We start from the raw sequence: 26,706 nt of genomic DNA, 5'->3' as shown, positions 1-26,706 counted from the left end.
CTTTAAATAAAATACAAATAAACTGTCCCAAAGTATATTTATTTCATTGAAATCATATTTAGAAGTATAACTTCTTACGTGCGTACAAAGTACACACATTATTTTTTTTGTTATGTTGGTATTGGTAATTCATAATAATAATAATAATAATAGCATTTATTGTCCAACAGAATCCATTTACAGGACAAAATATTACACAAATAAAAAAATTAAATAAAATATTAGTAATTCATAGGTATCGATAATAACAAAAATTTTACAAAACTAAATTTGAACCTAAAGAAATAAATTATTAATCACCTAGGTAGATCTTGGCCATAGAAATCAGTTGCTTTAAACTGCAGTTAAATATATCGCAGTAAATACTTAAGGCATTATAATAGCTGCACATGACGAATAGAGGAGAATTTAACATAAGGTTAGTTCTAGCTTGTGTATTTCTGAACGTAATCGAATTTCTTACTGGATAAGACGGAACGTTAAAATTTATTTGTCGAAGGATATCAGGGCTGTCAATGAGATTATGTAGTAGCTTGTACAGGAATACCAGGGAGGCATTAATTCGTCTAGATTCTAATGAAACTACGTCCAAACCGCTACATAACTCATTATTGCTGATACCCCTCGTAGGATATATACCATTAATTTTATAAGACAAAAATTTTAAAAATTTACGCTGAACCCGTTCTATAATTTGGATGTGTACATCATAAAACGGTGACCAAATGATAGAGGCATACTCCAGTTTACAGCGTACAAAAGTGTAAAACAGTAATTTAATGGCCTTAGTATTAGTGAGATTTCGACTATTTCTAATTATAAATCCATAAGATTTAAGTGCTTCTCTAACCTTTACATTAACATGTTCAACAAATGAGTGAGTTTGTGATCAAATATAACTCCAAGGTCTTTAATTTTAGTCAAACGTTCCAGTTCATTGCCATCAATAATATAAGGATGGTATATAGTAGACTGTTTCCTGGAATAACTAACCACCTTGCACTTATTGGCATTAAGATTCAGATGATTTTCCTTACACCATTCATGTACGAGATTCAGTTCACTCTGCAGAAAATGACAATCGTTAAGGTCGCTTATCAATGAATAAATCTTTAAGTCATCAGCATAACATAAACATGGTGCAGAAATAGATTCACACAGATCGTTAATAAATAACAAGAACAATAATGGACCTAGATTAGAACCTTGTGGAACCCCTGAAGAAGCAAGGTACTTTGCCGATGTGTAACCATTGTAAGAAACAAACTGCGTTCTATTTGATAAGTAAGACCTCATAAAAGTAACAGCATCCTCAGAAAGACCAAAGTGGTATAATTTAGAAAGCAATACTCCGTGGTGAATTCTATCGAACGCCTTCGAAAAATCGGTATAGACGACGTCAACTTGACTTCTATTATCTAGGGCCTCTGAAATATATTGTGTGACCACTAATAAGTTTGTTACAGTGGACCGACTGGAGACAAAACCATGTTGGTATTGAGACAGCTGATTACGAGTTCTTGAATAAATACGATTATACAAAATTATTTCAAAAACCTTCGACAGATTGCAAATTATGGAAATTGGTCTATAGTTTTCTACCTGATCCCTTTCACCAGTTTTGAATACTGGGCACACTTTTGACTCCTTCCAGAGACTTGGATATTCTTTATTGAGAAGACATAAATTAAAAATTTTTAATAGTGGCACAGTTAAGGCACCTATGCAATCCTTAACCAGAAGAGATGGTATATTGTCAGGTCCACACGTCATTTTGTCTTTCAATTTCTTACTGGCAGAAATTATCTCAGATTCTACAATAGGATAAAAATTTAAGTAATCTGCGTTAACTGATGAAGAGTTAGCTTTAAAATTAATATCAGATGACAGAAAAACACTATTGAAAAATTCTGCAAAAACATTCACAATATTTTGTGGTTCGGAGGTAGTAATGCCATTATATTTCATTACACCAGGAATTCTTGAACTATTATTTTTCGCATTAACATACGACCAAAACTTCTTGGGATTGATGGATAGAGATATTTGAATGTTATCAACATACACATTGTATGCCAAACTGATTTTTGATTTGACAAGGTGTCTTAACCGTTGAAACTCAAGCAAATCACAATGATTTCTGAATCTTTTAAATTTTTTTCGAAACTTTGCTTTTAATTTGATGTTCTGAATGATGTCAGCATCAAACCAGGGTGGATATTTATGACTAAAATTTTTATAAACTGGAATATGCGTATTAAACAAAGAAAACATTTTATCATAAAAATTACTTAAAATTACGTTAACGTCACTAGTAGTATCCAGAAAATTCCAATCCGTTTCGTACAGTTCTCGATATAAAGCAGGAAAATTTGCTTTTTTAAAGTTATAAGTTATTTGCTCAGAACCATACCTAAATATAGGCTCTTTCACAAATATATCCGTAAATGTAATTTGAAGAGCTGGGTGATGAGAGTCTTCATAGAGCAAAGGTGAGTCATCATGCTTCACTTCACAACTGAAATGCGATAAGACTAAATCTAGCAGTCTACCCAAATAATTAACAACATTGTTAAATTGTTTAAGTCCAGTAGAGCCCGTAAAACTTAAAACTACAGAAGTTTGGAAATCAGATATATCATTATCAATGAACTTTGGAACATTAAAATCGCCTAGTAATATGGAGTTATTATATAAATAATCAAGTTGCCCTAAGCAATCGAAAAAATATTCAAAGTCAACTAAACTTAACCTATCCGGTAAATAAACAACAACTGTATAAAAATGTTTGTAACCAATCTGGCACTTGACAATGATTAGATCAATTAATGGAAATTGAGCATCGAAAGCCGCAATATCCAATATTTCGGATTTTATGAAGTCTTTTACCGCAAGCACTACACCACCACCCTTCACCTTATCCACCACATGGAATTTTCGGTCCTTTCTATATACTACATAATTATTCGGAAAGAGTTCCATGCTCGAAACATCACCGTGCAACCACGTTTCACTTAATGCTATGATGTCGAATTCACAATCACTAATGTTAGCATTAAATAATGCAACTTTGCTATTTAGACCACGTACATTTTGGTAGTAACATGTAAGTTCAACGTGTTGGGATTTACTTGATTTGGAACTGCTGGACACGTTTAGTTTAAAGAGCCATCAGTTTTACTGACTAGAGTAGGTCTGCCCCTTACATACTTAATCGTCAAATTCTGTTCTCCATGATCTGTTCGCCGTTTCAGTTCTGTCCGAAGTTTATTCATGTATTCTCTCTGCCGAGGTGTTTTATCATCAGAGATTGAAATGGTAGAGAAAGTAGATGTGGCTAATTTATTCTTGGCACGCAAAAAGGACTTAGCCTGTGCGGGTGTGGAAAAGGTCACTTTGATTGGACGAGCCTTATTTGAACGTTTACCAATTCTGTGCACATGTCTTGAAGAAATCGGATTTACATTATCACCCTGTACTGTAATTAGAATCTCGTTTACTTTATTATTGTCTTCCACAGCAGAATTAGTTTCTGGGACGTTATACAAAATGATATTATGTGATCGATTAATACGGTCCATGGCTTCTTCAATTATATCTTCCTGATGTTCGGAAGGTATAGTAGTGTTAATATTAGCGATCTTTCTTTCCAACTCTTGCAATTTCGTTTCCACAAGATTGGTTAAAAATTGCTTCAATTGATCGAGCTTGTCCTCTCCATTACTACAAGTATTACATAGTACTTTTAAATTTTTACTACGCATTCGTGTGATCCGACTAGCATCATCGCCCTGTAAGCCAATGCAAGAAGTATGCAAAGAATTCATACATCCCGAACATTTTATAGATTGTGTGTTATTGGTAGATTGTTTACAATTTATACACACAGGCATAATTAATTCTTCGTCCAATTTACAATTTACACCAAAATTAAAAATCAATTAAATGGCAATTATACTTTGTAGGTAGATATTCGATATTCGACAAATGATAAATTAGACCAGTTTTTTTGCTTGTGTGCTGATATAAACGGCAATATAATTATTTATTGCATATATCGGGATTCACATAGGATAACCAATAAAAATAGGTACTCACAGTTGTGTATCTTGTAATAATGAACACTTTGTGAAAATTTCACTAAAAACTGACTTGTATAACTCAAGTAAATGAATGTTCAATGTGAGCCACAAATAATACGTGTTTACTGTTTGGTTAACTATGAATTACCCCATTAACTCCATTAACTATGAATAATGTCGTGGACCTGACGTAATCATTTAGTGACGTCGATCTACGAACGAAACAATGATATCAGGCATTGCTAAAAACATGTAGTTTAATATTTAAATAAAAATCCAATTAAAATGTTCAAAATATATTTGTTTCGTTGAAATCATAAAAATAGAAGTATAGCTTCTTACGTGCGTACAAAGTACACACACTATTTCTTTTTATCTATTGAAACAGATGGAAGTCGCTATGGGCCAAATCTAATTAATAAGGTGAATGTTCCAACAATTGGAACTTTAATTCATGGATTTTAGCAATTGAAAAAATGGTCATATGACCTTTTTTACGAAGTTTTTCCTTCAGCTGGTCTAAAAGGTTACAATAATATCCAGAATTTATTGTTTTACCAGTTTGCAAGTAATTCACGAACAAAATTCCTCTTGCATCCCAAAACACTGATGCTAATATATTCTTGTCGGTTTCTGGACATTAACTAGAATATTAAAAACTAAAAATAATGTTAATACGTCATTTTTTATGAACTGAAGCGTCGTGTCCGCAATTGCTTTTCTCGTAAGGAATCGTATAAAATCTAAAAAAAAAACGTCGTTTTTCGACAAAAAAATTATAGGTACTATAATTTTTTTCATGGACTTTAACTATATCCTTTCAACTTTCTGCTTTATTTTCGTCAAATTTTAAAATCATTAAAAATGGTAAATTCTCGATAAATAATGTTAATCTGTCATTTTTTGACGAACTGGAGCCTCCCAGCAATTGCTTTTCACTTGATGAATCGTAGAAAATAAAAAAAAACGTCAGATTTTCTACACAATTTTAATAGAAGTATAACTTCTAACGTGTTACACATTCTTTTTTTCTATATTAATAAGTCCAAAAATATATACAGTAGACTCGCGATTATCCGAGTCTGGGTTATCCTAGTCCCTTGGTTAACCGAGGCAAAAGTCATAACTGGTGAGTTACAACTTTCAACTTTGGCGCAACATCGCCGCCTCAAAAAGAGGAATGAAGCTTACGCAAAAATCAATCAAAGACTGTTTAAAACAATAACTGATAAGGTAAATGTTTTTACCTTTTACAGACAGTACTGTATTAGTTTTGTCATTAAAATATCCACAGTTATGGTTATTTACCTGTTCTTCTATCAATATAACCAATCTCAGTGTTAACCGAGTTTTTCCGTATCCGAGGTAGTCACGGTCCCAGTTACCTCGGATAATCGCGAGTCTACTGTATATAAAAACTATTTAAAAAGTCAGTACAACTATAAACTCACTTTTGTCTCTGTTCTTAACTTTTAAAATACAACTTAGCAACCATAACCATAATAATAAAAATGACAACACATTCTTTAACCACAGCCGCCATATTGAACAATTTTTGACCTGTCATTGGAATGCCCAATCAGAGTTAACTTATAATGTATCTGCGCGTGGCACCAACAATTTTGATGAATTCGCGCACATTTACACTCACTCCCAAACGCGAATAAAGAAGTATAACTTCAAAAAATTAATGCGTGGAAAGCGTTTTTCATCAAATGATGAGTATATAACAGCTGTGCAAGCGTATTTTGTAGCCCTTCCAGATTCTCCCTTCAGGGATGGAATTTATAAATTGGAATCTCGTTGGAGCAAGTATAGTGATGTTAAGGGAGACTATACTGAATAATAAAGTGTATTTTAAATGATAAAATTGTGTTTTTCTTATCAAACCGCAAAATAACATAGAAACAAACAGAAAGAGCAGATAAAAGATAAAAAAGCTTATTAGCAAATGATACGAATGCTCTTTAACGACGTTCTACACCTTCGTTGCGGGGTATGCCTCTCAGAGGAAAGGTGGAGCGGGGGGGGGGAACTTATATGCAAGCGAAAGTTGGTAACAATGCATTTATAGCAAAATACTCAAATCATATGTTTTAGTATTGAATACTTTATAAAAATAAATTACACACACCGGCAAAATTAGCCGAACACGTTAAAAATGGGACATGTTTGATGTCTCGTATTTCATAAACCAGTGGTCCGATTTGAGTGATTCTTTTAGTATGATATAGCCTTATTATTTAAGAATATCGGTGTAATAATATTGTTGCGAAACACGTAAATGTCATTTTATACCGGGTGTAACAAGCATACTGTGTTTTTTTCTTAAAGTTCGGAACACCCTGTGGAATATTCCAGCATATATAAAATATTAAAATTAAAACTCGATTGTAGAATTATGCTTTCTTAACATTTTCTTTTTTGATTCATTTGCTTATGTTGGAAAATAAAAAAGTTATGTGCTTTAACAACTAGCCATGTTTTTTATCAATAAATCCTCATAGTAGGGGAGAAAAGTATGCTAAATTTGCAATTACTCGAGCGTTCTTGTGACCTGGAGTGGATTGTGAAAAGTGGGTGCTACAACCAAAAAAAAGTTAAGTTAAGTTTTCCATAAAGTGTGGGACTCTCCATTTTTCAATTTAATTTTCCATTTCCACCAATCGTTTTTTCCGATTATAGCGCTATTTATCCATAATAGGAAAAACTGTTGCGAATAAAAGTTGCTTATTTTTACGTCAAGGATCCAAATCTGCAATAAAAATTGGGGGCTCCTATTTAATATTTTAATGTAACCCCCCACCTCCGTGGTGGGTCGTGTTTGGTACCAATCGGTAGATTTTTGAAAAATATTGAATAGGTGTATTTTGCAGTTTTACGATCTGATGTTCATTTTGCAAAATATCGCAGGGTTCGTATTTATAATTTTTAATTTACCCCTTACCCCTCTCCGTGGGGTGTCACGAGCCCCCACGGAGGTGGGGTGGGGGATTTAATTTAAAATCTTAAATAGGAGCCCCCAATTTTTATTGCAGATTTGGATTCTTTACGTAAAAATAAGCAACTTTTATTCGACATATTTTTTCGAATTATGGATAGATAGCGCTATAATCGGAGAAAAATTATTGTTTCGAATGGAAAATTAAATTAAAAAATGAAAAGTCCCCCACTTTATGGAAAACTTAACTTAACCTTTTTCTGATATTAGCACATACTCTTCACAATCCAATAGGTTCCCATAACGCTCGAGTAACTGCAAATTTAGTATACTTTCCTCCCCTACTATGAGGATTTATTGATGAAAAACATGGATAGTTGTTAACGCACATAACTTTTTTATTATCGCACATAAGTAAATGAGTCGAAAAGGAAAATATTAAGCAATCCTAAGTCTACAATCGAGTATTAATTCTAATATTTTACATATGCTAGAATATTCCACAGGGTGTTCCAAACTTTAGGAAAAAAACACAATATGATTGGTACACCCGGTATAAAATGGTATTTACCTGTCTAGCAACAATATTACGGAAATTACGGAATAATTAATATTAATACGGATATAAAATTACGGAAATTACGGAATAATTAAAAATAAATGGTACAGTAAACAATCCTCATTTTTTAATATGTTATTCCTTACAAAAAAAACCTTTAATTTAAGCACAAATAATTAAAAATCGTAAATTTGGGTCAAAAGTTATTAACTTTTTAAGAATTCCCATAAGAGCCCATGTTAAAACTTAACTTTGACCCTTAATAGTAATTAAACGGCACGGTAAAACAATTTTTAAAAAATCAAGTCTTAGTTTTTTGAAGTAAACTATAACATACTAAAATTTCATGCAAATCCTCAATTCTTTGCCGAAGGTGTAGAACGCCGTTAAATACAGAAATGGTAAAGAAGAAAATAAATACTATATGAAATGACAAAAAAGTCACTGAAAAACTTACATATCATTTGAAATATTAAATGGATCCCGGTCTGGTGATTTTGGTGGTGGTGGTGGGGTATCTTCTTGTAAAACATTGATGACACCCGCTTTACCCAGTAATATCTTCGATTTCTTCACATGAGGATGTGGAATCTTTACTTTCACAGGTGTTGGCTGACCTAAGGACAAAAGCAAAAGTCATACAACTGTCTTGGTGTATATACTAGAGATGGAGAACTTAAAAAACAATAAAAAATAACCAATCAACGTATATATTATTTTTACCCAATACATTTTGGTGGCTCAGGCATGCAATTTTTGTAAGTATGACCTCTTGTTTTTAAAACCTCAATTTTTTTTTCTTTTCTCTCAATTAATTAGGTTATACTTAATTTTAGGGCTTTTAAACACTGATGATGGATTCCTTAATCCGAAAACGTTTTGTATTATTGTGACCCGTATTTAGAGTCTTTTTAAAATATACATTTTACAAAAAACCTGGTATTTTTGTGATTTATGCTATACAGCCAGCTGCAGGAAGTTTATTTTCCTCGTGGATTTTGTATACTCGTATATTATTCTTCTTTATAGTCTTTCATATAGCAACTTACCAGCAACTTGTTTAGATGGATCAATATCATCAGGAATGCCAAGGATTATGTTTTCATCATTAGGATCCAGAGTTAAAATGGATGGTTTTGGGATAGATTTCATATTTTCTGTATCCCAAATAACATCGTCTTCCCATCGACCATACACCAAATCCTCATTTTCTACTGGAAAAATTGAATACCATGTGTCATCTTGTTCTGGGTCCTGCCTAGCTTTCAACCTACAAATTTTTTTAACAGAATATCATGTTAATTTTTCTAATTTCCATATTTTGATACTCTATAATCAACTGATGAATATGTTATAGGAGCTGAAGAAGAAGTGAATGTTAAACTTGCAATAATCCAAATGTTTTAATCTAAAATAGGTCAATATGTGAAAAATACAACAAAGTAAAAAGAAATAAAGAACCATAGTAAGAAAAATGAAAAAGGCAGTAGAAATAGTACCCACATCACAATATTAGATCCAAGGATCTTAAAATGAGTTGAACTGTTATAAAATTACCAATGCAAGCTTGTTTTAATGAACAATGAAAGAAAAACAATTCATGTCACTTAAAAAAAAGAAAAAAGATTAATGGCGTTGAAAAAAAGTTTAGTTGTTGTATTTGTCTCATACCAACTCAAAATTTCTACTAAATCAAAGAAGAAAAAGAAGATTGTGTATTGATAGACAGTTGCCCCTAGCGTGAAATTTTTTTATCTTGTCATGTTTGTCCCACACCAACCAAAATTGCTAGTTAACTAAAGAAGAAGAAGAAGAAGAAGCAAATTGTACAATGTACTAACTCCAAATAGTAAGTGAATAAGGGATTTTTCCCTTATTCCGCGACGATGAGCTGGCCAAATAGTCAAGTAGATGGAGGCCAATAAACTAAAGAAGAAGAAGAAGAAAAAAGAAAAACTATGTTACTCACATTTGTTGTTTCGCTTTCATGCCAGGTAGTGGAGGATTCGGCACAGGTGGCATCCTGATTGTAGCTCCAACTTTACCAGGCTGACTAAAAGCTTGGGCAGTTCTGTTACCGCTACTAGGTACCCATCCAGCTGCATTGGTCTTTGAACTGAGCTTCTGCTGAACCTACAACAAATAATATGAAATAAAAGCTCCAAACAGTACTTGGTTTTTTATTGCAAAGACTCACCTTATGTTTGATATCGTTTCCATCCCATACAACATCATCTTCCCAATGTAGTTGAGTAACCATTAGAAAAGCATCATCTGGAAAAGACTCATCTTGGTTTTCTTTGTTTTCCTCTTTGATCTAAAATCAATATAGCCATATAAAGCAGACCAATGGTATATAATTATGAAGAAAATGTAAGCTATAGATGTGTTAATGTATAATGTTAATATTCCGGTGGTGGGGTTGACGGAATTAATAAAAAATAAGTGTAACAACGAACAGTAATATATTTATTTATTTTGGGTAAACAAGCGGTGTTTTGCTTATATCTCGAAAGAGGGTTGTTTGTTAGCGCGAGCGAGGGTGTGTCTGCATCGTTCGCATACTGTGTAGAGACTGACTTTCGGACCACCAACTATTATGTCAACTGGTTTTGCGATTTTGCGATAATGGCCAGAAAGGGCCATAAATTACTGCATATGCCTTTTAAAAGATGAGAACCTTTTTGTATTTTAAGAAATTGACATAAAGAGTAAAAAAACATTAATTTTATACAATCTGTTTAGGGATACATTTTGGTTTCTCGAAATCAACGGCCCTTGTTGGCATATGGTTTGTATATTACATGTGAGTTTTAAATGACTAATGTTGTTTCGTTTTGAGAAAAATTATTAAAAATTAAGAAAATAAAATTAGCAAAAACAGTAATTAAAGCGTATCGCTGTATTAAAATGATGAACAAATTAGAATGTGATCATATTATCATAAAATGCTCAAAATATCATGGGTTCAACGTATTTCAAACATAGAAGTCTTAAACAAAATAAGTCAAGGCGAAGGTGACTTGACGAAGATGGTAAAAAAGAGAAAACTTGAATAACTGGGGCATATACTGCAAGGTAGCAGATAATAGATACTGAAATTAATACAGAAAGATCGAGAGAAAAGGGGGGAATTGGTAGGAAGAAATATTTATGGATCCGAAACCTCCGTTAATGGACTAGCTTATCAGCAGATGAATTGTTAGATTCGGACGATCCAGAACAGTATCAGCAAATTGTCATGAAGCTACCAATGCCTAAAATTTGGGCACAGTACTCAAAGAAGAAGAATGTAGATAAACACTTACCTCTGGTTCATTAATTTTAAATCCATAATTAAATCCGTCACCAGTTTCTGGTACTTCAAGCATATCATACCAAACTTGAGCAGGTCCAAACCTCCAATCAGCAGCTTTTGGACCTGAATCATCTTTCTTTTCTGCATCTTGTCTGTTTTCTTCGTTCGGTGCTTCTGCTGGTTTTAAAAACTTTTCCTACAAAATTTATTTATCAAATATAAGTATTTATTTTATTTAGCTTAAATGCCTCGACAACTAAGGCCATTGGCATGGAACAGTTGATTTCGCAATCAGATTATAGTGTAATGTGTAATGTGCGTGTTGACTAAATGTCTCGTTACTTAGTAAAGTCACAAAAAATAAAAGTATTACTAATGTTGGAAATGGAAAATCAGCTTAAGAAATAAATAATAAAGTGAATAACAAAAACTAAATACAGTGGACTCTCTCTATAACGAACACGGATATTACGAGGTTTCGCTTATAACGAGGTACATTAGGTGTCCCATAAAATTCCTATTGAACTATAACCCTCTATAACGAGGAATATTTGGGTATAACGAGCACAAATGAAACCGAAAAATATGTTTTTTACCTATTTTTAGGGCAGTAGTGGTTATAAATAAACACCCCAACTGCCTGTAAACACCCCTTCAAATAGAAATTCCCAACATCTGTGTTATTATCGAGGCAAGTGCTGTAATATGCTTCTCCACCTGCAATAAACTTCTTCCTGTATATCGACTGATATTGAATATTGTAGAAAATTTACAATTTACGATGGCGAGGTCTCATTGTTCACCATCGACACCTAATAAACTACGTAAGAGGCTTCAAAACATTTCAATATTATTGTTGTCTGATATAATGAGGTAATTAGGCCGCCATTTCAGTTCTCGTTATAGAGGGAGTGTACTGTAGTAAAATCTCGGGGTATTTGGAGAATTCATGAACAAAAGGAAGATTCTGGATGTGTTGCGGTAGTATATGTAACAGATAATTTGAACGAGTTTAGTTGTTAACTACTTAAGATTAAATTTTCACTTACTTAAATCACATTTAGAAAAACGGAAATTACTCTGGTATGGACTTATGCGAAGGATCAACCTACTGCTGGAAACTTGGAAGTGGAAATCAAATAGCAGAAATAAAAGAGGATGTCCTAGATTACAGTGGAACAAACAGAAAAACAGCAATGGAAAAAAAGAGACCTCACAGAGGTGGCAAACAGAAGATGCTGTACAAAGTAAGTAAAGTAATTGTAGGACTAGAATAATAATATTGTCCCAAAAAATACTCAAAGGGTTGGATCATATTATAGGAGTAGGAAAAAACAAAAATGTGTAAAATACTTGAATGGAAACCAGACGACTGAGAGAATAGAAATTGTATTCTGAATATTAAATGGGTAAAGTAACTTTAAGTAACTAAAAAGTTTTTAGTAAGTTTAAAGTAACTTTAAGTAATGGGTAAAGTACTTACTAAAGTAAAGTAACGCAACTTTAATAAACATTATTCAAAAGTGCAGTATACAAAATTAGGAAAAAACATCACAACAAAAATTTAATTAGAGACCTAAAGGATATAAAATGCTACAACAAACTAATTGTCACATGTAAATACCTTAAACTGTTAATATAAATCATAAACTATAAGTACCTCATCATCAGGCATAATCATCTCAGGTTTTGGATCAGCATAGTCAAAGAACCAACCACGATTTTTCGGTTTATCATCATCAGAATTTGAGTCTGAGTCATGGGGATTGATGCTTTCCTTATGTTTGCGCTTCTTCCTCTTTTTCCTTACATTCTTCCAAATATTTGGCAAACTACTGGGCTTTCCTGGACCAAACAATCTTGAAAACCTCAATACCTAAAAAAGATCATCGCTAAATATACTTTATCAATATTTTGTTAACAAAATACAACATAAGAAGACCTAGGGTGAAGAACAAGGGGTGGCTTATGTCCAGCATTATTCATAATGTATTTATGTGCAGTAGATTTCCCTAATTGCATTTTTACATAAGTTTCTATCTTGGATCATGAATGAGTTTAATGCCTCAACGTTGAACATGCCCGAACCATCTTAACCTATGCCCTCTAATTTTGGCATCAGTTGGGGCTGGGACCACTCCTAAACTTCCCCTAATATGCTCATTCTCAATTTTATCCTTTTTTTGGCAATTTACTCATCTGTCTAAGCATTCTCATTCCGTCCACATGCATTTGTTGTTTCTCTTTCCTCTTAACTGCCCAACATTATTATGAATAGATACTGATAACAGTGATAGAGAAAAACCATATTTGGTTTTATTAAATAGGTATATAATAATGAAGGTCTGTATACTGTTATATCCTTACCTTTCCATGTCTGAAATCTGGAAACAAGTCCGTCACATCGACATCTGCATATTTTGAAGGCAACATTGCAGCCAAAGGAGTCTCCAACTTTTTCTTCTCTGCTTCACTAATTGAGGTACCCTCCAATTCCTTGACTTCTTTAGAGATAGGAAAACGTGGTGGAGGCATAAGCTTCTCATCCTTTTGATGATAATCTTCATCATCAGCATCATATAGTTCAGTTTTAATTGTAGGCTAAAAATAAAACTCATCAAAAACTTGAACAAAATGAACACTTAATGGAAAGGTGTGCTCCTTTGACAAGGTGAATTCACACATCCGCTTCAAAAGTGTATTAACTCAAAAAATTTAATTTTTGTGTTTATATCACCAAAAGTGTTTTGTGTTTATATCACCTAAGAATTGAAAACCATAAGTCTGATCCTTTTAAAATAGGTAGAGGAGTCCGACAAGGATGTATTCTATCTTCAAGTCTTTTTAATTTCTATGGGGAATATATAATGAGAAAAGCACTCGACAAATGGAATGGCGGTATTTCTATCGCAGGAAAGAATATCTCAAATCTCAGATATGCAGATGATATAACATTAATAACTGCATCCGAAGAAGAAATGTCCAGCCTGCTGCAGCTAGTGGAAGCCAAAAGCAATAGATGTGGTCTCAAGATCAGTAAACAAAAAACAAAAATTATAATAGTAGATTATTCAAATTCACTTCAGACAATTTATTTATTTATTTATTTATTTATTTATTAACGGGCCTTGCCCACTTTTAGTACAATAATTTACAGTTTAAAAACCTCAATAGAATTAGTCAAATAATAAAATCTTAATATAAAAACAATCTAAAAACAGTCAAAGTGCTTAGAAAAATAAAGTTAAAGTTAAAATAATAAAACAATACAACATTGATATAATATAAAACTGACAGGTACAAATACAATACATCACAATATATCACATTGAAAAATTTATATCACAATTTGCCTTAACAGGCTCACAAATTTACTATAGCTTTCATTAAAAAAATCTAAACTATCAGCATAACAGTTAGCCATTCGTGACACTCTAGGAATATAAGAATTAAGGCCAACATTGGTTCTCCTAAATGGCTGATGAAATACGTTAACTGATCTGGTGTTTCTTAATGGAACTGAAAACAACATTGTGGACATCAATGAAGGACAGTCAATCATGCTATTAATGAGTTTAAAAAATATTTTGAGGACAACAGGAGCCTTAGACCAGTTTGAAATGGTTAACGAGTTCAATTATCTAGGATCCTACATCAGTAATACAGGATCTTGTGAAACAAAAATACGTAGGAGAATAGGCATGGCCAAAAACGCTATGAGTTGATTATCGAAAATCTGGAAAGATCGCTCCTTGTCGAAGAACACCAAAATAAGATTAGTATGTGCCTAAATTTTTCCCATATTTAATTACGGATCCGAAACATGGACAATGAAATCGGACGACAGAAAAAGGATTGACGCCTTTGAAATGTGGTGCTGGAGAAGAATGCTTCGGATCTCATGGACAGAACACAGAACAAATCACTCAATCCTCCAAGAGCTTAATATTCAGACTCGACTTTCCTCTATTTGCCTCTCCACTGACTTAAAATTTTTCGGCCATATTGCAAGAAGAAGTGATGATAATCTTGAGAGACTTATAATTTCGGGAAACGTTGAAGGGCGCAGAAGTAGAGGTCGCTCACCTACTCGATGGACGGATCAAGTACAGAAAGCCAGTGGAAACACATTCTCTGAATCCATGAGGGAAGCTCAGGACAGAAGCCGATAGAAAGAGATAGTTGCTCGTATTATAGGGAATCATGACACTCAGCAATGAGGAAACGACTGAGGAGGAGGAGGAGTATCACCAAAAAATGCATTATCCATCATCTTTTTCCTAAAAAAACTGTAATATTGCAACCTTAAAAATATTTCAGTAGATGGTGCGAACTGATATGTCACAGTTAAAAATAAAAGCTCATTGTCTGGTAAAAACAGTATCATTCAAAATTGTAACAAGATAATGCTCTAGTTTCTGGTGAAAAACATATCATAAAAAGTATTAATTTAAAAAGCGACCATTAACACCAATGTGTTTTACTGTTTCTTTCAGGAAAAAGTGTCATAAATCAAATTTTTGGAGGAAAACTGTATTATCTCGAATTAAAATTTCGTTTTTTAGTTGATATTTTATTTTAACAAATATTTTTCCTATCTTACTCTAGACCAGTTGTAACAGATAAAGTATTGATACAAAATTCATACAATTGAAGTGTTTATTTGCAAAACAACACTTGTCCAAAAATTAAAATTTTGGCAAATCAAGAAAAACTGCCCAGCTTCAATTTATTTAAAATCTTACTTTTATTAAGACATTCATTGGAAGGATTGTGGATATTAAAATAATTGTACAAGCTGGTTTCATGTTTTTATTGACATTTTAAGCAAAAATAGGTACAAACTTAGCAAAAGATATTCGAAAATATAGAAATTTCCTATGTAGTTTTCTCCAGACATCTGAGATTTTTACACAACTGAATGTGTGAGATGGATAAAGAAACTACTATTCTATGAGAACAATACAAAGTCGATTTCGAAAAATGGACATGTTGATGGCAGAAAAGCAGGACCTCGTAAATAGAAGATTATGATTTTACAGGAGACCAAAAAAAACTCATCATTTTTCATTTAGGGCGTATCTTATTATGTTTAGTAGTACCGTTTTTCTGTAATTTAAAGCCTTCCGGATATTTCCCCAGCTTTAAATGCTGGTTAATAGATGCCTCTGCACATATTTTAAAGCGAAAACCAAAACAACTCATTTTAGGCAAATTTGTCAGTTACGAGGTCCTGCCTTTCTGCCATTGATGTGTCGTTTTTCAAATAAACGCTTCAACTAAATGTATACTAAAATAAAAAATATATTACGAAATAATCGAAGCAAATATTTTGTTTTCCTTCTCCTGTAAAATTTTAATATTTTGATTTGTTATGGATTAGAACAGTAGGCTCTGAAATTCGCTAGAAAATTTAAACTGAATATAACAAAATTCAGTTTGCAACATTGTGTGAATACCAAGTTCTCTGGTATCAACAAAAGGGTAATTTAGTCCAGACAAATTAATATATTTTTTACAAACAAAAATGAGATAATTTAACCAAATAGCGTTTCAAAAATGATGTGCAGAATAATTTTGAATTTGGTTCCGCTAGTGAAATTGCTTTTTTGTCCTTAAAAGTGGAAAAAAGCTAAAGCTCTCTTGCTTAATATTTTATCCTCTAATAATTTAACTGTACTAATATGCAAGTTGACTACTAATGACTAATGGACATGATTAATGGGATGTTAAAATATCAGCAAGCTCTTATCTTTAAAGGCAGCATATGGAATTTGATATTGTGGCCATTAATATGACCACTTTTGACACATTCTAATAAAGTTCTGTTTCTACAAATTATCTTTCAAATTTCTTATACTTACTTCTTCATCCTCTGCCAATTCATTTATATCAAAGAAGTCTTCAGCAGTAGGAGACTTTTCATCAATGTTGAATTCATCAAAACCTAGGCTACCTTGGGAAGATGTGAAACTATTTTTGGAGGAATACCCACTATCTTGGGAAAACCTATTTATGGATGAATAGCTATCTTGAGAATTGTTACAATCTGTGGCTTCAGTTTTTATTGAAAGATCGTTAGATTGGGAATCAGTCTCTATCTCATCTTTGATTATATCTTTTACAAATGAACCAAAACCTAACCTAGAATTAAATAATTGTTTATCATATTATGCATTTACCAAGTTTATTACAAGTTCCACTTGTTAACTATTTATGACATAATTCAAATTTGCTTACTTTCCCAGGGAAGCAAGGTGTTTTTGCTCAGAGGAATCAAAAACATCACTTTCTAGATTTCCTGATTCATCAATGTTACCAAAAAGGAATCCTGTTAGGATACCCTCGTCATCACTATCGCCCATGTCTCTATTAGTATTATTTACTGTTCTCTTTTAAAACAGTATTATAAAAAGCATTGTTTATTTTTCTCTTATTATTGTGAAGAATTGAATAAATCAGGATTATTTATCTCTTTATCTGTCATAAATAAATTAAGATTTTACTCATTGACAATTGACGCCTAAACAGTGTTGCCACGGTTGCCAGGCTTCTTTATCTGAAATTCGAGGAAAATTGTGTCTTCAATTTTAGTTCAATCTTCGACATCTTCTAAAGCAGTTACAGCAGCACCTTATTGGAGGAGGGTCTAGAGTCTAGATATTTCTTACTATTCTATTTTGCGCCCCTCTATCAATATATTGGTTCAAAGCCACCGTCTATGTCACTACTTACATCATGAGAGTTAGAGGTGGCTTTGATTTATTTATATTTTTTCGTTTTTCTGCATGTTAACCCAAAGCGTACCATGAGTGCATGGTCCGCTTTGGGCTTTATCGTCGATTCCTGAAGATATCTTATACCGACCACATTAGGTATTAATCAGGGTGTTTTGCTGAGAATGCAAAAAGAAAAAGAGTTGTTAATCACAATGAAAACAGCCAAAATCGCATACCTCGGTCACATCATGAGGAACAGTGAAAGATATATGAACTGCTGCAACTAATCTTGCAAGGAAAAGTAGAAGGAAAGCGAAGGATTTCCTGGCTAAAAATCTACGTACGTGGTTCAACACAACAACCACAAATCTTTTTAGAGCAGCAGTGTGTAAAGTACAGATTGCTATGATGGTCGCCAACATCCGAAACGGATAGGTACTACAAGAAGAAGAAGAACCCAAAGCCATCTTCACTTTACAGATTCACCTAATTAACCGGATCTATTTTGCACTGTCTTCTAATGTGTTAATTTTCCTTCTAATTAATGCCTTTTAATGTGTTAACTTTAATCCTTTTACTTTCGTTCTAAAGAAGAAGCCACGGTTAGCATGCAGTGCAGGTACCTAGCATAGGGCAATGTATTTTTTACCGGAGAATGGCCGATCACGTTGCCGGTTTGCCCCTAGCGGTGCATTAGGGCCGGATTTAAGAATCATAGCACTGGAATATATGTACGTGTACACAACAATTGCCTACGGTTGAATACACGCACCCACCAATTGTGCCGAGATGAGCGGCATCCATGTGCGCCGTAAGAGTAACACTGCATTCTAACTCTGGCTTTTACTATAGTCCGTTACTACCCTCTAATGTGTTTCCATTATTCGTCTTGTTCTACTACTTATGTGTCAGATCTTGTTTCTGCAATGGCGCAATGTACGTTACGTGTTTATATTAAGATGTGTTACTATTTCTTTATATTGTATAGCTTAAGAAGCTCGCTAATTTATTAGCTTTTGTAAATTGGCGTCTTCTCAATTTTCCATGTTTCTTAAACTGGATGATCCTATATCCAGATGTATCTTCTATACTTTTGTCTTTATTCTTCACTACCAAGACATTAGCATACTTATTTTTACTTCCGTATTCTTATTCTTTTATTCTGTTGCTTTGAGCACTTCGATTATTAGGTATATTATCATAATTTCTTGATTTTAAATAGTAATGAGTCTAGTGCAGCGGTGCTCAATCTGTGATACATATTATTTGCGGTGGTACGCAAAACACTGCCAAATTTAGCACCACTATCAGATTACCTCAGTTAGGTGGTACCAAAAAATATATAAAAAGTATTTTGTGGACTCAAAAAGGTTGAGAACCACTGGTCTAGTGAATAACCTTGTCTGATATCACTGTATGTTAAGAGCAAACAAGGCCTCTTTTGTACTCAGTGCGTTTCTGAAACCAAACTGAGTGTTCCTAATATCTTGCTCCAGTTTCCTGGATGTAAAATTTTCAAGAATATCTTTCGAGTGTGGCCTAGATGGTTCAGTGGTTACAGCATTTTTCGATAAAATTACTAATCTGAACTTAAGCCATTCTTTTGGAATGATGCTGTATCATATCGTCGCTATAAGGCTTTTCATTCACAGTCATTTGTTTCGAGCTTCCGTCATGTGTCACATAATATTAATATATCTACGTCATACGTTATTGGTATATACAATAATACAAATCCAAGACGTATGGCGTAGATATATTAATATTATGTGACACATGACAGAAGCTCGAAACAAATGACAATCGATGAAAAGCCCTATAACTTGATAACTCCAAAATTGAAGTTTTTGAGATAACTAGTTCACAAGATGTTCACTGATAACTCGCTCCAAACGAGTTAAGTATTTATTTATGATTGACGAAAGTTGATAAAACTCAAGAGCCCCTAATATTCAGTGCTAAAACTTGACAAGATAAGTTATCAAGTTATTGTTTAATCGAAATAATCGTGAATACGGCATACACTGAATGCTACAACTAGCTAACTCTAGTTATCTAGTTGTAGCACGTGTTTTTCTGAAACCATTGAAAATAATGCTTAAAATATTAGTTTTGTTAAAAAATGAGACATGCGACATTACCAAATGTTAACATTATGGTAGTGCTAAAAGTTGATAACTTTAATTTTTCATGTTATTTTCCATATTGGAAAACAAATTTTCACCGTATTCCTAAATCGATCAGTAGCCAAAAAGTTAAGGATAAGTATTGTAGAACTGCAGAGTGAATTCCGTATTTACCAACATCATGGTAGCAGCACAAATACCTTTAAACCCGTTTATCTCAGAACTACTAATTTCGAGTTATCAAGTTATAGTATTAAGGCGACGATATATGGTGTTGTAAAAGTCTTTTAGTACATTTGATTTTCTGCGATTAATTTAATGATTTTTGCAATTAATTTAATAACTTCTACTGGTATCGCGTCAGGACCTGTATCTGTATTATCTTTTGCCAATTTTACTTCATGCATGACTTCTTCTTTTGTTATACAGGGCCCAGTTTCTCTAGGGTTGCATAGTTGTTTGCCTCTCATCTTTACATAATTCCTGTATGTATTTTTTCCATCTTTCTATTTTCTTGTTGTCAAAAATAATTTTACTCTTTTCATCTAATAGGAAACTACTGTGGCATGTTTTTTGGATGCCGGTCAGTTCTTTTACCTCTCTATGTATATGGAAATCATTGAAAAACAAGGCTTGACTTATCTTCTCTTGAGTATTAAGATATAAAGACTGGTTATTATAATAAAACTACAATTAGGAAGAAAATATCTATATTATTATACTTACAAAACATAGTTATTCTTACATGTAATAAAATTTTTCATATAAAAATTAAAATGCAGAAACCGTTTCTGCATAGTTAAATCAACGCTCTCTTTTGGTGATCCTGTAATTGCCTTTCTTTGTTATTTATTATGTACCTACAATATATGAGGTAGACATACATAAATATATCAATTAATAAAACAAACGATGCCCAAACTAAGAAGTTTGCCGATATCCTAGAGTTCTTAAAGCTACTATAACAACTTATCAAACAATTATGAACTGAACACGATCTAAACAAGTAAAAAATTTAGTTATTCTTAGGTGGCGGCCTAAAAACACCCACCACGACAGCATGGTCTCTTTCGTAAGGCTCTAACGTGAGCTGTTCTTGAGGTTTCAGTTTATCTGCTTGTAATTTTTTAACTTCTGACGCAAACACAGCCTCAGGCTGTGCAGTGGAATCTATACAAGATGCTTTAATAGAAATAACAAAATGTCCATTATTTTTAAGGAAATACTGAGCATTCAGAGCCACGATTCTAGCTTGATCTGGCTGAGCTACATCAGCGAATATAGTATCTACCATTCCTACCAGCATTCTGTATTTGTGGGGGTGTCTAGCATCTTCAATTATTGGGATTATATTTGTACGTTTCTTGGCGACATTTATTAAATCTCTGCCTGATCGGTGTGAGAATTCTACTGCATATACGAGACCTTCAGGACCAACAACATCTGAAACGTGTGATACTGTTGTTCCAGATGCAGCTCCTAGGTAGAGGACTTTACTGCCTGGTGGCATGTGGATTTGGTCTACACCTCCTAATATGGCAGCTGCTAGTTTGCTTCTGAATGGATTCCAAACTCTGTATTCTGTTTTTTCACCTTCATTCTGAAAGAAAAAAAGCAATTAGTTGAATTTATAAATTATAAATTGTATGAAGATTAAAGAATAGAATAAAAGAACTAATAATGTATTTGTCAACTTTTTAAAACATAATTTTAGACTGCTTGAAAATTGTTTGGCTTTCTGAAGAATATGAGAAGGGAAATCACTATACATCCTTAAAATGTCTTAGTAAATATATGCCAAAAATACCTTGACTTCAAACACAAGCTACTAATCAAGTTTAAGCAAAACATTATTTAATTCATATTTCATTCAACTTTTTTCAAAAACTCAAATAGTTGGATTTCATTAGAGCAGTGACGGGCAAAATACAGCCCACGAAAGTATTTAATCCGGCCCGCTGAGGGTCCATCGACACGGACAGTATACATGTAGCTTTAATAAAAAAGTATTTTTTCTATAATTTTATCCCTCCTATAGACTTTCTTGAACGTTGTGGCCCCTCATTAAAAAGTTTGTCCACCACTGCATTAGATGTTCAATCATAATTTTCTCCCTTATGTCTTTGAGAGTACTGAAAGACGAAATTAAAGACCACAAAATATGTAGAAACTACTTATTTTCTAGGGAAATCTGCGTAAAACTGAAGTTTGTTAAAAAATAAACAAACCTAGTTAAACTCTAATTTTCCTTTCCTTTTTGCTTATCTCATATATAACATATTCAGTACACAAAAATGCAGGGACAAAATTGTGGTTGAACTTTGTATTGAAATCTAACAGTCTTTTAACATCTTTATGATCATAAAAGGAAACAATACTAGAATCATTTAAAATATACATCAATGTCTTTTGTGATGTTTCAATTGAAAAACTTGCATTGATGTTGTATATATCGATACCTCAGTTACATAGAGAAATTCAACATTTAGAGTTTTGAGAAAATCACAATCAAAGATGCATACTTGTTGAATATGCAATGTTACTAATTGAATAAGTTGTTTCAGAAATCTCGTAAGTCCAAAAAAGCAAAGTTGTGGAAAAGGACCAAAAATATCTCAGGTTGCCAGGTTTCTCTTAATAGAAAAATTTTCTCCACTCTGTAGGTTCATTTAGAATGTTAAATCGGGTTGGGTTTTTCTTGAAACATGTGACTGTATCTAAGGGTAGTAAAAATGCAAAAAAAATGAAAATCGATTTTTTTTCAGATGTAGGGGTTTTGAAATGACTGATTCAATTAATGTCTTAGTTGTTTCCTTATGAAATTGACACACTTATAGTTGTTGACTTTAGTACAGTGTAGTATTATACAGAAACGTTTTGTAACCAATCAAATAACACAATGGAGAGAGAAAATAAAATGTAGTGTTTTATTTGGAAATGAGCCACAATTTTAGTTTGAAATTAAGTTTATTTGACGTTTTGATCTTGGAACTTGTTATGAAAATACAAAACATTGCATAAGATGTCACAACAAAATAGCTTCAGAAAATAAAAGATTTTTGGCTTTTTTTCTATATAATATCAATAAAAGATGACTTATTGAACAGTTTCTTATAATTAACTCCTAATACGAAATTTTTGGAGTTGTTTCTTTATGGAACTGAGGTATCAATATATTCAGTGTAACTGATGTATTGGATTGATTTGATATATCGAATGGTAAATATCAATGTTTTCAATACATCAATATTTATCAAGAACCTTTACGACACTTACCTCAACAGATATCCTCTTCTCTCCATAAACTTCAGACCCAGGAACAAGATTAAGTGTGACTAGAGCATCTTCTTTCCCTCTCGCAATGAAAACTCCTTCGTGCCTGTGTGGTTCAATAACTACGGTCTTTCCTCCCTTGAATCCGCCTCCTCCACCACCTCTACCTCTTCCACCTCCACGGCCTCCGCCCCCACGGCCACCAAATCCTCCTCTGCCGCCACCTCCGCGGTCGCCACCTCCACGACCACCAAAGCCTCCTCGTCCTCCTCCTCCACGGCCCCCACCGAAGCCACCACGGCCGCCGCCACCTCCTCGTCCACCGCCGCCAAAACCACCACGTCCACCGCCGCCTCCTCGGCCGCCCCCAAATCCTCCTCCTCCTCCTCGGCCACCGCCGAAGCCACCTCGGCCTCCTCTACCACCTCCTGGAGAAAAATCTAAAAGAAAACAAGTTGTTATTTACGTTTTACAAGAAAAACAATAAAACTTAAAATGTACGTAGAAGTACAAACTTTGTATAATGGTATAAAAATTTATTAAAAATTAAGTCATCCAAATGGAGTAAAACAGAACGTTTTCGATCTAATTCAGACCATCCTCAGTGCCTTCCGTGTAGTAAATGAAACTGCACACTAGTTGTAATAATTGTGACATCAAAATACAGTCAAACCCGCTTATTAGAATACCGGTTATAAAAATATCCCGGTTTTACTAGCCACTAATGATCAGTTATTATCGTATTCCAGTTATAGGAATACTTTTGCTTGGTACGAAAGCTATTCCAATAAGCGGGTTCGACTGTATATGGTTTTTTATAAAACCAATAAAATTACAATAGAAAGTGGCATGAAAATTGGTTGGACACGGATCTTCAAAACAATAGGGTCACCAAAAAGGAAGCGAATGTAGCAGTAGCGAAAACTAAAGCAGAAGAGTATACAAATCTATAATATGAACTTAATACCAAGGAAAATAAAACAAATATATATAAAATAGCCAAACCAAGAGCAAAGAAAGCAAAATATTTTAATCAAATTAAATGTATCTGAGATGAAATTATTGAAATACTAATTCACGACAAGGATGTCAAAAAGAGATGGAAACAGTACTTTGACCGTTTAATAAATGACGAATTTGATAGAAAACATGTTGAGTTAGTGAGACAGTACAGTAATGGTCACCAGAATAACAAATGAGGAAGTTGTTCAAGTACAACAGTTCAAAAAATAAATAAAGGAAAAGCAGTTGGACCAGATGACAGGAGCAAGTTGGCTAACAGGTTTATTCAATAGAAATAATAGAAGTTACACAAATTCCAGACGAATGAAGAAGCAGTATATTAGTACCTGTTTACAAAAACAAAGAAGTATACAATACACGAACTGCAAGGTCATACAACTACTTAGTCACACTATGAAAATATGTGAAAGAGGAATTGATAGAATTGTGAAGAAACCAAAATATCCGATAACCAATTTGGCTTTCTACAGGCAGATCAACCACAGACGCAATTTTCATTATAAGGCAGTTGATAGAAAAATCCAGGAATAAAGAAACAAACATTCATATCGATGGCTTAGTGTGAAAACCTTGTATCTCATTAAATTACAATTTTACAGGAGAGGCAAAAAACTGATTTTCTGCATAATATAACCTAAAAACAAAAATTACGTTACATATTTTTAATTCGAGCACATTGTGACAAATATCTGTTGGCACAGAGCTAAAAGTGTTAAATGTTGCTATTAAATTGAAAATACAAATATTAACTATGAAAAATACGTAAATATCCTTGCAGTATATAGAGCCTTTGCTCAAGTAACTATGATAACCTCGTATATCTTGATATACGTGTTTTTCATCTCAAATGAGGTTGTGTTTATTATTATTTACGAGGTTTTCATTTTTCATAGCTCATTGCAAACCTCCAAATACTAGGTCGATCCAATACAAATCTTTTGATTTAAGGTTCATAAAATGTTCCTATATGCCCGACTACCTTTTGTTGTTCACAAAAATCATTTCTGCAAGTCGAATCTCTCAAACAAACACTCCAAATTAAGTACCAAATTCTTGGTTATAAATATACGTGGTATTCACACTAAATCAAGAGAGCAGTTGATATATGTGGTTTCTTTTTTCGGCTGTAGAAAATAGTCTAGTGTATTTGGAATTTTTCGAAAAGTTGTAAATCGTGAAATACAAGGTTTTCCAACTAAAACCACTAAAATGTCATTTTCGAAAAAAAATTAGATACGAGGTTTTCACACTAAGCCATTGATATGGTATTCATTGAACTTGAGAAAGCATATGATATGAGTTCCTCTAGAGATTCTGTGGTGGGTTACTACATAAGAAAGAAGTACCTCGTGAATATGTTAAAAAGAAAGAGGAACAACGAATGCATATGACAGAAATGAGGGACAACTTACAGTTTAGGGCAACCAAACATTGACTGTTGCCCTATTATAAAATATTTCTTACTGTAACATCTATAATTCAAAATCAGATAAGAACACAATATATAATTTAAAAATCAAAAACAAATTAATGTTAGATATAAATCAGAAAATAAATAGAAACATCGATAATATCATTTAGACACTATATTAAAAGCATTAAAATTATATAAAAATCAACAATTAATAGAAAATTTCTAAAATGTAAATAATAAAATATCTAAAATAGTAAATAGTAATAAAAAGAAACTAATGTAGTTAAATGAATAAACTAACCTATGAACTAAGACTAAGAATACACAAAATTAAACTGAAATTTAACTAAACTAAATTATAAAAAATAATATTTTAAACGTCTATATTAGAAAAATAAACGTCTATATTAGAAAAATATATGGCAACACTGTACGCTCGTTGCCCTAAAGCCCTAAACTGTAAGTTGCCCAAAATGAGAATGAGTAATAAAAAGGATAAAATTAGGAATGAGTATATTAGATGAGGTCTCTGGTGGCACCAATTAATGCCAAAATGAGGCGACATAGGTTAATAAACTGGTGATGTTGAACATTAAGACGTTAATCACCCTATATGAAGAGTTGCTGAACTGCGGGTTCCTGGAAGAAGCAGAAGAGGAAGAGCAAATACCTGGGGCCCCTGGGAAAGACGCTTAGGAAGGACATGTCGGTAAAGGGTATTGATGCTGATATGACTCAAAATAGAAACTTATGGAGAAATGCAATTAGGGAAGCCGACCCCGCATAGAGATAATGGCAAAGAGAATGATGATTTTTACGTTTTACAAGAAATTACTGAGTTACCATTGACATGTTTGTTTAATAATTATAAAATTTTGAAAATGACTTACCTGGTTTACCCATAATTGAACTAAATAACTATATAATAAACAAATTCAACAATATATTCCACCACGTGCTGATTTCAGGCCAAGAGCTTTAGAAAACATAACCTCAATAAAAACACGATTCGTGGATTCTTCTTTTTCAACAAAAGAACATTAGTGACAACTGGTGACAACTCAAATCTTTGTTAGTGGCTGTAAATTGAAGTTATCCATCACAATCACAAATAATGAATTTATTTATTTACTCTCTCGTTTGGCATTGGTCGCGTCTTTTTAAAATTATTAGAGTAATACAAAGCGTCCGAATTCCTATTATTTTCTTGCACATATCATTCTGATTTTATTTCCCACTTGATGAGTATGAAAACAAATTTCCATGATGTT

At 33.1% G+C, this 26,706-nt stretch overlaps 3 protein-coding genes across 4 annotated transcripts in view; all 3 read right to left on the bottom strand.

Annotated features, from left to right (window-relative positions):
* The window catches only part of LOC114330179 (transcription initiation factor TFIID subunit 1), a 68,971-nt gene extending 51,575 nt beyond the window's left edge, over positions 1 to 17,396 (bottom strand). Inside the window, exons 1-9 of one of the 2 annotated variants that reach the window (XM_050661398.1) lie at positions 17,121 to 17,396; positions 16,745 to 17,024; positions 13,248 to 13,481; positions 12,541 to 12,756; positions 10,891 to 11,076; positions 9,780 to 9,899; positions 9,552 to 9,715; positions 8,632 to 8,852; positions 8,040 to 8,199 (exon numbers count right to left, since the gene is read on the bottom strand). In XM_050661398.1, the coding sequence (XP_050517355.1) occupies positions 8,040 to 8,199; positions 8,632 to 8,852; positions 9,552 to 9,715; positions 9,780 to 9,899; positions 10,891 to 11,076; positions 12,541 to 12,756; positions 13,248 to 13,481; positions 16,745 to 17,024; positions 17,121 to 17,245 (1,706 nt within the window). In that variant the 5' untranslated portion in view covers positions 17,246 to 17,396. The remainder of the gene's footprint in view (positions 1 to 8,039; positions 8,200 to 8,631; positions 8,853 to 9,551; positions 9,716 to 9,779; positions 9,900 to 10,890; positions 11,077 to 12,540; positions 12,757 to 13,247; positions 13,482 to 16,744; positions 17,025 to 17,120) is intronic. The other variant, XM_050661399.1, reaches the window with a different exon arrangement.
* Positions 1 to 26,706, bottom strand: part of LOC126892004 (uncharacterized) — a 502,972-nt gene that overhangs the window by 38,065 nt on the left and 438,201 nt on the right. The gene's annotated exons all lie outside the window — the stretch shown is intronic.
* On the bottom strand, positions 20,419 to 26,488 carry LOC114330174 (rRNA 2'-O-methyltransferase fibrillarin). The gene is made up of 3 exons (XM_028279497.2): positions 26,326 to 26,488; positions 23,002 to 23,438; positions 20,419 to 21,325 (listed from the first exon to the last, which is right to left on the bottom strand). The coding sequence occupies exons 1-3, from the start codon at positions 26,336 to 26,338 to the stop codon at positions 20,741 to 20,743; spliced, it is 1,035 nt and encodes a 344-aa protein (XP_028135298.1). The 5' UTR covers positions 26,339 to 26,488; the 3' UTR covers positions 20,419 to 20,740.

This window comes from Diabrotica virgifera, chromosome 9 (genome assembly GCF_917563875.1).
Source record: "Diabrotica virgifera virgifera chromosome 9, PGI_DIABVI_V3a".
In the NCBI taxonomy this organism is placed as follows: domain Eukaryota; kingdom Metazoa; phylum Arthropoda; class Insecta; order Coleoptera; family Chrysomelidae; genus Diabrotica; species Diabrotica virgifera.
Note: the sequence above shows the minus strand (reverse complement) of the source record. Positions and strands in the feature narration are given on the sequence as shown.

Coding starts and splice junctions, on each gene's coding strand:
- LOC114330174 (XM_028279497.2), bottom strand. Junction 21,326..23,001: donor AGAAGAGGATATCTGTTGAG/GTAAGTGTCGTA, acceptor TTTTTCTTTCAG/AATGAAGGTGAAAAAACAGA.